At 33.9% G+C, this 10,783-nt stretch overlaps 1 protein-coding gene across 1 annotated transcript in view; it reads left to right on the top strand.

The window, feature by feature from the left end:
* NARS2 (asparaginyl-tRNA synthetase 2, mitochondrial (putative)) overlaps window positions 1–10,391 on the top strand; it is a 124,158-nt gene extending 113,767 nt beyond the window's left edge. The window contains exons 12-14 of the mRNA XM_004683243.2: window positions 2,833–2,930; window positions 7,568–7,594; window positions 9,831–10,391. Of these exons, the coding sequence (XP_004683300.1) occupies window positions 2,833–2,930; window positions 7,568–7,594; window positions 9,831–9,975 (270 nt within the window). The 3' untranslated portion in view covers window positions 9,976–10,391. The remainder of the gene's footprint in view (window positions 1–2,832; window positions 2,931–7,567; window positions 7,595–9,830) is intronic.
* The last annotated feature ends 392 nt before the right edge of the window (window positions 10,392–10,783 follow it).

Here is a 10,783-nt window from a genome sequence, read left to right as displayed (position 1 = left end):
CTTTCTTTTTTTGAGGTGGTAAACCTTTCCTGCTCTTGCTCTTTAAACTTTGCATGTGCTTGCAGCATCAGAAGCAATTACTGTCTACCTTTGCTGCATGGAATTGCCCCTACTTGAAAGCTTGGATATGACAGAATTTTGGAGATAGATCCCGGTTTAGTAGTCAGAGCTACCAAGGATGGATAGCATTATTTCAGGGTAGTGATTCCCAGTCTTTAAATACTATCACACAAAGCCAGGGAGCCTCTTGGTTACTTATTCTCTTTCAACCATAATTGCCTATATTTCTAAATTTAAAACTCTTTTGAGTTTAAGAACATATTTTTCATGATGAGTTTCTCAGCTCCTAGCATATTTTAGTCATATCTAAAAGCAAGAGACTAGGAAATAAAACATGCTAGTCCTTCCATAGCCATAAAAACTCCTTTGAACTTTCTCCTTTCTCAGAATAGTACAGGTAATCACTGGATCTTGGTTTGAGTCTATTAACTATACAACATGTAAGAATTTCCCAGTCACATTAATCAACCCCTCTTGCTCACGTAGCCAATGCAGCTGCTTTACTTACTATCACATCCAAGTCATCAAATTCACTTTCTAAAATACCTATCTATAGAAAATTCCCTAAGTTTGTAGAATAACTGCAGTGGTCACCAAGCAACGGAAACATAACAAATACTTCTTTTGTAGACTTAGCCTTCACCAGCTTATTGAATAGGAGATTTAGTAAAAGTAGAAACAACTAGTGAGTTCTAGTTCTTTCTCACTATAATTCAGCTGAGTGCTGAGAATCATGCTTAATGTTTTCCATTTAGTGATAGTAATGAGGATGGAGATATACAACATTTGCTAACACATTCTCGAATTACTATATTTTTTATTAATCTCTATTATTTATATCCAGAAAGTAGAGGGAAAAAAATCCATCAAAAGTTGTAAAATCAAAATGGCATGGTTCAATAGTAAAGTGAGATGAAGTTAAAAAATTATAATATAGTGTGACATTTAAAGATTAAAATGTGCCTTTAGATTTTTAATTTTATATATGTTATATTAAATCTGTTGACTTTATGTGTTCATTCTTAGTCTTAAAAATGTCTCCCTGTTTCTTCACCCCCCAAAACAGCCTTCCAAGACACAAAATAATATAAAGCATGTAAACATGCTCATAAATTATTATTGGTAACTGAAGAAATGCAAGTTATAGTAAATAAGAAAGTAAAGAGGAAAACATTGTAGTAGCAACACAATTAACATATCATTGTATAGATATCAATCTTTTTTCTATTTCTAAAACTTAATACTCACCTATTGACATCACTTAAATTTCTATTATTATAATATTATAATAAGCTAGGCATTATTTTTTTCATATATCTGATTATTTTGTTAAGTCTTATTCCTAGAATTGCTATTACTGAGTCAATACATATTGCGTTTTGAAGGCTTTTGATTATCTTCCACCAAATTGCTAACCAAAGTTTTCATCAAATGTATGAGACTATTGGTTTATACATCCTCTAACCCATTTTGTGTTGTTTAATCATTTAATAACTCCAAAGTGGTATCTCATTGTTATAATTTGTACTTTGATTAATAATCAGAACATATTCTTCGTGTCCTAACAAAATAGTACAAATCAAAGAGAAATTTTCATTGTCACATTTTTTTTTTAAGATTTATTTATTTGTGCCTACAGAACTGGGGCACAGGCCAGAGATGTGGTGGGTGAGAGGATTCACCAGAGACAGAGTGGGGAACAGAATAGGCAGATTGACAAAGTACACTGCTGAGGGGAGCAGCAGGTGGGTCAGGAGAGGTCTGCCATGCCATGTGTGTCAGCTTCCTGGCCAGGGATCCAACTCGTGCTGCAGTGGCTTTGGAGAGCTTCATAATGTGGTACTTTAACCTGTTGCACCACCAGGGAAAGCCCGCCACATTATTTTTAAGAAAGAAAAAAAAAATCAACACCTAAATGTTCACCAAAAGGAAAGCAGTTAAATAAATTGTGATACTTCTAAATTATATACTTCTAAACTGTGCAGCTATTAAAACATTAAGTATATGAAGTACTTTTACTGACATAGGAAAAAAACTAATTATATAATATTAGGTTAGATAATTAAAATGGTAAATTTTATATTTAATTTGATTTCTACCATACTGTTTAGAAGTATCAGAGAAATCATCTGAAAGAAAATATGCCAAAATATAATTGCTTCTGCATATGATCAGTGATAATAATTTTAATATTTTCCAGTTATAATTAACATGTGATTTTTGTGAAGAAAACACATTTTTGTTAAGTATACTACATAAATGACACAAGAGAGGAGAGTATATTGTCCACCTGTAATTGTGTAGCACATATTCTAAAGATAATATTAAATATTTGATATTGAAGCAGTGATGGTGAATAGATAATTATAAATAAAATTCTAGTAATCAGTTAAACAACCATCTGTCAAAATGTTAAAAGTTCCCCATGCTTGAGAAGTAACAATTGCAAAATCACCTAAAGATAAAATGATTTGTTATTTTTTAAGATTTATTATTTATACATACAGAACTGGGGTATAAGCCAGAGGTGCAGGGGCGATGAGAAGATTTACCAGAGACAGAGTGGGGAGCAGAATAGGCAGGTTGATGAGGTACACTGCTGAGGGGAGCAGTGGGCATGTCAGAAGAGGTCTGCCATGCCATGTGGGTCACTTCTGGGACCAGGGATCAAACTCACACTGAAGGCCAACTTGCAGTGCTGCGTTCTAACCTATTGAACTGCCAGGGAGGGCCCAAAAATAAAATGTTTTTATAATTTGTTTCCTTTTTTAGGTTGCTGCTGTTGATCTTCTGGTTCCTGGAGTTGGAGAACTCTTTGGAGGAAGCCTCAGAGAAGAACGGTACCATTTCTTAGAGCAGCGACTGGCAAGGTATGGGGCAGACCTAAAAAATAAAAATCGGAAATTAGGATGAGGCACTGAAACGCAGTCATGACAAAGTAACAGGAAACTGTGCACAGACCCCAGCATCTGACAGACCTGGATCTCAGGTTCTCTGTGACCTTTAGTAAGTTGTTACTTAACCTTTCCTGCTTCCCATTGTTAAAGACTGGAACTGTTATGTGAAACAAGGCCACAATGATGTTTGCCACTTACTATTTGAAATAGCTTTAGAAATTGCTTTTTTTGAAGTCAGTGATGAAAGAAGGTACATTTCACCCTTAAAGATTGTCTTTCACGGGCTCTCCCTCGTGGCGCAGCGGGTTAAAGATTGTCCTTCACTTTTCCCTTCTCTGCGATCTTTTTTATTTACTTTAAATAAATAATATCTTTATGTTACAAGGACATAAAGACAGATTCTTACACTGAGAAAGATTGAAGATAGGAAAAGAAAGATAGTACAAATATCTACTAAATTAGCATTTAGCAAGTAGTTTTCTCTTCCTCAGGTTTTCTACTATGTAAGGGTCTTGATTTAGCTATTGGAATAACTATTTAAACTCATTGTTTGAGACCTAGGAAACAAATTAACAAATATCCAGCAAATGTTTTAGAGGTGAGAGGCAGGGACTCATGTATATATACAGTCTGCCAACAAGCTACAATAACTTCCTAAACTAACTAGAGTTACAGATCTGTTTTCATGGTTTCTACTTTGCTGTGCCAGAAAAAAAAGACTTTCCCATGTTGAAGGCTTCATCCTTCACTCCAGATAGTACTGGATTTTGTAGTAACCTGAAAAGGCCATAATTGTTTAAAAATATCCTATCAAATTAGCCATTTGTAAGGCCTTTTTCTAAGGAGAAATGCTTCAAAAGTTGATGTTTTTCTAAGATCCCAACCCATAAATCTGTTGGTGAGCACCCAAAAGCAAAGGGATAAGTAAGTTCAGGGCAGTCTCTTTATCAGTAAGACTAACTAGCTCCTTACTATTACTATAGTATTAGAAAGTCCTGGGAAAATCATGGTATTAAAGTGAAGGTCAGATTCCTTAAATGGAAAGAATTTGAAGACTCTCTGAGTTGTTTTTTGTTGTTTTTTTTTTTTTAAGCGCAATAAAAATCATACATGGCAAGAAAGTCATCTGTTGAAAGATTAATTGGTCTGTTTTCTTTGCTTGCTTCCTTCCGCCAGGAAATCTTTCCTCATAACATTAAATGTTTACCTAATACTTAATAATATCCATATTTATCTCTCCAAATGGAAAGTATGTATATGTTTCTCTGAGTGATCTGTGATTTCTGTTCATGCTTTCTTTATTTTTTACATATCTGAATATTTCATAGTCCTGATTACTTCAGAAACACTGTAATTCCAAACATTTTTTTAAAGGGTTGAAATTAGTTTTAATGAGAACTAATGAATTAATATTTTATTAATGGTTCTCACATTGGCTAAAGCCAATCTAAAGTCATATAATGAAGATAGCCTTGGAATCTCTGTTGGTTTTTAAATTTTTTTTTTAGTTCTTTTTTTTTTCCAGTTACCTCCAACAAACCATTGTTGCCCACACCCCATCTGCTTTTGTGCTCCATACTCTCCACTCTTTCTCCTGTGCCCTCTGGTAATCACTATCTACTTTTTTCTGAGTTCAAATTTTATTCCTTCTATTGTTTGTGTATAATTTTTTTTTGGTATTTCTATACTGCAGACTGATTACTGCAGTCTGATTTTGCTTTTAGACTGATTTCACTCAACATAATCACCTCAAGGTCCATTAGTTTTGTGCCATACACTACCACTGCATCTTTCTTCACGGCTGTGTGATATTCCATTCATTAAATGCTCCAGGATTTCTCTATCTATTCACCTGTTGACAGGTACTTGGGCTGGTTCCATGATTTGGCAATTGTAAATAGTGCTGCTGTGTTCATAGGTGTAAATAGATTTTCATGTTAAATTTTTTATATTATTTGGATAAACATCTAATAGCATTATTACTGGGTCAAATGGGATTTCTATTATTTTCTTGAGACAGCTTCCTACCACAGGAGCTATGAATGTTTACATTCCCAGTGGATAAGAATTTCTTTTTCACCATGACCTCACTAACATTTTTTGTGTGTGGCCATTCTCACAGGGATGAAGTAGTATCTCAATGAGGTTTTAACTTGCATTTCTCTTAAAACTGAGGATGAGCATTTTTTCATGTGTCTGTTGTCCATCTTAATGTCTTCTTTAGGGAAGTATCTATTAAGGTCCTTTGTCCAATTTTTAATTGGGTCATTTGCTTCTTTCTTGGTGGACTATGTAAGTACTTAGTAAATTTTAGAGATTAACCCTTTGTCAGGTGTATGGTATACAAATATATTTTTCCCACTTTGTAGGTGTCATTTGTTTTTGTGATGGTTTCTTTTGAAGTAAAAAAGATTTTAAGTTTGTTCTAGTACCACATGTTTATTTTTGCTTTTGTTTCTCTTGCTGCTGGGGTGGTATTCCCAAATATATCTTTGTGGTAGGTGTCTTACAGTGTGTCCCATATATTGTCTTTCAGGTACTTTATAGTTTCATCCTATGTCCAAATCTTTAATCTACTTTGAGTGTATCTTTGTGCATGGTGTTAAGTATGGGTCTTGCTTTATTTTTTTGCATGTGGCTATCCACATTTACCAGCACCATTTATTATAAAGGCTCTCTTGTCTCCACGGTGTGGTCTTAAATTCCTTTGTCAAAAATTAATTGTCCTTATTCATTTGGACTTATCTTTGGATTTTCAATTTCTGTATCATTGTTCTGACTTTGTTTATTTCCCAATACCATACCATTTTGATTACCATTGCTATGTAATAATGTTTGAAGTCAGGAAGTATGATATCTTCACTTTTCTTCCTTTCTGTCAAGATTATTGTAGCTATCCAGGGCATCTTGTGTTTCTATATAAATTTGATCATCGTTTTTGGTATTTAATAATAGGAATTACATTAATTCTGTAAATTGCTGCCATAATATGAACATTTTCCTACCTATGAACAGAGTATAACTTTCCATTTCTTTGTGTCTTTTATTTCCTTTAATAGAATTTTATAGTTTTCTCTATATAAGTCCTTTGTCTCCTTCATTAGATTTATTCATGGGTATTTCATTCTTTTTGCTCTGAATATAAATGGAATTATATTCCTTATTTCCCTTTCTTCAGATACCGTGTTTGCATATAGAAATGCCATTGATTTTGTACTGCTTTGTATGAACTGTCACCTTACTTTGTTAATTTATTATTTCTAGAAGGTTTTTGTTTTAATTTTAACAATCTTTTAGTTTCTCTAAGCATATTGACATGTTGTCTGTGAATAGTACAGTTTTACTTCTTTCCCAATTTGGATACCTTTTATGTATTTTTCTTGCCTAATTCCTTCAGCTAGAACTTCCAGGACTGTCCTGAGTAATAGTGGTGATAGTACATCTCTGTCTTGTTCCTGATCTTAGTGGAAATGCTTTCAGCTTTCAACACTGAATATAGTGATTATTGGTTGTAGGGTCATATATATGACTTTTATAATATTTAGAAACATTCCATCGACTCCCACTTTTTGGGAAGGTTTTTAATCATAAAATGATGTTGAATCTTGTCTAACGGTTTTTTGGCATTTAGTGAGATGATCATCTGATTTTTGTCTTCCTTTTTGATTTGATGGATGACACTGGTTGATTCATGTATGTTGGACCGGCCCTCACATCCTTAGGATGAAGTGTACTTGATCATGCTGGGTGATTCTTTTGATATCTTGCTATATATTCAGTTTGGTAAGATTTTGTTGAGGATTTTTGCATCAATGCTCATCATAGATATTGGCCTATAATTTTCTTTCTCTATACTATCTTTTGTTTCAGGATCATATAGATATCTTTTGTTTCAGAATAATCTAGAAATGTATTGGGGAGATTTTTACCCTCTTAAGTTTTTTTGAAGAGTATACATAAGATAGGTATTAGATCTTCTTTATAGATTTGGTAGAATTTGCTGGTGAAGCCATCTGCATCTGGCCTTTTGTTCTTGGAGACAATTTTTATTACTGTTTCAATTCCAGCATTTGTGATTAGACAGTTTAGGCTAAGTCTTGGGAGGTTATAGGAATCTAAGAATTTGTCCATTTCTTTTAGTGTTTCTAATTTGTTTGCATAAAGACTTATATTTTGCATCACATCTTATGACCCAGTGTATGTCTGCTGTATCTCTGCATCTTTCTAATGTTAGAGAATGTAAGGTGTATTTGTGTCCCTTGCCCATGTCCTAACCACCTTAAGTAGTAGTAATAGTGCTTTTCTAATGTCACAGGACAGAAGCTGGTATCACAGGAACCCCTTCTTTTGGATTCTGAACTGTACTTCCTCCAGCATTTATTGTGTATACCATTTATTTGATTACCCCTTGATCTACTGGTTAACTTAACTTTCTTTTATTTAGTGAAAAAATAGCTCTTCAACTAGATTGTATGGTATTTGAAAGCACAAGATTCAGTGTGTACTTGTTTATAGAGAGTGCTTTACACACCACCCAGAATGAATGTTTAGTGACTAGTATATTTATTTAATGCTGTTCTCTGAAAGAAATTTGCTATTTTTCTTTACAGATTAGGACTAACAGAAATATACCAGTGGTAAGTCTGAGACCCTTAATGATTCTTAAGAGTTCAAGAGTTATTGTGAGAATGAAATGAAATATAGGTAAGGTACCTATATAGAGTAGAAGTTAAGTAAATGCTAATTTCTTTACCTTTTCCTTTATTCTGAGTTTTACTGTTGAGCCTGATTGAGCAAGACTATGTATCTCACCTCATTGTCTTTCCATTTACAAGATTATATTCACAGTGTATAAAAACAAGTTTATACAAATTTCAATTATTGGTTGAGTAAATTTAGACCTTTTCTGGTCTTTATTTATTATTTCAACACTATTCTTTCCCAAGTAAAGCTCTCTGACCATAAAGATGTATTATTTGAATCTGCTTCATTGTATATGGTAATCATGATACCCTAAAGGAAATGGAAACTTAGAAATCTTCAAGTCTGTGATCTCTGCTAGCATTCCTCCATATAATGAGTGACCACACCAGGTGTCCAAGAATTTACTCACTTCCTATTTCTACATGTCATATGTGAATAAAACCTGAAACTAGTTCTACAAAACTTGTACCATCACTTTTATAATCTGCCTACTCTAGAATCAGTTTAACAATGGTCAAATCCATATTCATTAGAAAGCTTATTTCTCAAAAGAGGATTTTTCCATTTTTCAAGGCAAAGATAGGAAAAAGTCTACAGACTAAATCCCTCTGCTAACTTCAGTTACCAGACATTTATGCCAGTGTTTTGACATCAGTGTATGAGAAATATAGAACCATCTAAAACTATTGCTGGACTTCTGGCACTCAGCTCAGACCCAGCAGGTGTTTGTGGCAGGTGGTTTGATGTGCCCTTCATCTCATTTTTCTCATTAAATCAAAGTATGCCCTGCCCCCAAGCTCTGTAAACTTTAAGATAATTAAGCTGCAAACATTTCAGCTACTCAACACTGTGTTCCTTCCATTAGCCCTGATAGTTCTAACTAATCTGAAGTTTAATATATCAGATACTCCAATTATTGATCTCTCACTTGGGTGTTACTCATATGGTTGCAATTCGTCTTTCCTTCTAGAAAAAAAAAAAACTTAAGTGGCTACAATATTATATGATTAGCCATTATTATAATAGGCAGTAAATAGATAATCACCTTTATTCTTGCAGGGCCAAATGACTATCAACCAAGGCACTTACGTTTTATTTTAGAACTGATTTTACAAATCATTGAAGAAGCTATAAAATTGTCTTATTCAATATTATATAGCTTAAGAATTCCTCAGAAAATGACACAGAAAAATTACAGAATTTTCCTCCTCCTATCTTAAAAATTATTATTTTATCTCAAGTTAGTGCATCTGGTTTATACCATTTTCTAATTCTGAGTGGAATTGGAATATACAGGGATGGGCTTCCAAGACTTGCTATCCTTTTAGAAAAATGACTCTGGATATCTTCCACTAGGCATGCAACAGAGAACTGGAAGTTCACTCCATCACTCATATTTTTGTGCTTTCAAATAGTATATCTCCATGTATAAGATCTATTTTATTGCAAGCACAGAATAATACACAGTTCCTGTCTCTAATTAGTGGTATCTCTTTGTAGTATTTATCAGGCAAGAATCTTCACTTTTCTAATTTTTAACACACTCAAGAATTAGAAAAAGGGGCCCTCCCTGGTGGCACAGCGGGTTAAAGCACTGCACTAAGAAGCTTAAGCCAATTCTGCATGAGTTCGATCCCCGCCTGCCCCGGAGGAGATCCACATGGCATGGCAGACCTCTCCTGGCCCACCCGCTGCTCCCCTCAGCAGTGTACTTCATTGATCTGCCTGTTCTGCTCCCCGCTCTGTCTCTGGTGAATCCTCTCACCCTCCACATCTCTGGCCTGTACCCCAGTTCCATATGAATAAATAAATATTAAAAAAAAAAAAGAATTAGAAAAAAGACTGTATTCTCAAGAAAACTGGTAAAAATATTAGAAAATTTTCTGTAGCCTTCTGAAACAACTTTTCTCTGTGTGAATACATAAATAATTAAAGAGGAAATGATCAGGTGACCCACATTCATGATTGCATGATAGGATTTGCTGCTGTTTGTCTGGGTAACATTGGACAGATCACTTTAACTTGTCTGTTTCCTCATCTGTCTGGTATAGTACAGTGATGTGGATGATAACAAATGATTACAAAATATGTTTAAAATATTAAAAAGTGATATAATGTCTGATCTCAATCTGCATTTATAGGTGATGGTTCTCTTTTTTCCAAAATCAGGTATCTGGACCTCCGTCGATTTGGATCTGTGCCACATGGAGGCTTTGGGATGGGATTTGAACGCTATCTGCAGTGTATCTTGGGAGTTGACAATATCAAAGATGTTATCCCTTTTCCAAGATTTACTCATTCATGTCTTTTATAGCTGGAAGACTGCTTAAAGAAAATCACCACATGCCAGAGGTACTCCATATGAATGTACATATAGGAAAATGTATACTTGAATTTTAGAAATGCAGATATTTGGGATATGGAATGGTCATGCCATAAGGTATAACATATGAAAAATAGAAGTGATCATGACTTCTTAAAAAATTGAGGACAATTCTTGGAATGATGAAGTCCCTCAAGGAAAGGTTCTTATGGCAAGTGGAACCTCTCAAATCTGTTATGTCAATAAGAAATGAAGAAAAGCTACTAGAAGAAATGCAAATGCCCTTTCAAACTCTAATAAGACAGGATGAAATAGTGCATTTACTTTGCTTTACTCATTAGATCACTGCCATGTGTGATCTTTGAGAAACAAGAAGTAGCTACAAATAAAACATTATTTGGATCTTTCTTCCCTTCCCATTTGATAAATTTCCATCTTATTCTACGTGCTTTCTAAATATTACAGAAGAAAATATTCCTTTTTCTCTTAATTGCGCTAATAAAGTTACTATTCTGAATTGAAATCTTTCATCAGATTGAATTATATTTAATTTTTGATCTTTTGTTACAAATGCTAATGAGATATATTCATTTACTGCTGCATTGTAATAGTTTATACCTTCTTTAATAATCAAAATCAATTTTTGATACCTATGAAAGAAAAATTATATTTCAAAATTTCATTGGCCTTTTCCCAGAGAAATTAGGAAGAAAGATATTTTATTTTTTCTAAAGATTTATTTATTTATGCACACAGAAATGAGGTACAGGCCAGAGGTGCAGGAGTGGTGAGAGGCTTC

This window comes from Condylura cristata, unplaced genomic scaffold, assembly GCF_000260355.1.
Source record: "Condylura cristata isolate star-nosed mole 26May11 unplaced genomic scaffold, ConCri1.0 scaffold00015, whole genome shotgun sequence".
Lineage (NCBI taxonomy): Eukaryota > Metazoa > Chordata > Mammalia > Eulipotyphla > Talpidae > Condylura > Condylura cristata.
The sequence above is the reverse complement of the archived record's forward strand: the minus strand, read 5'-3'. Positions and strand labels throughout refer to the sequence as shown.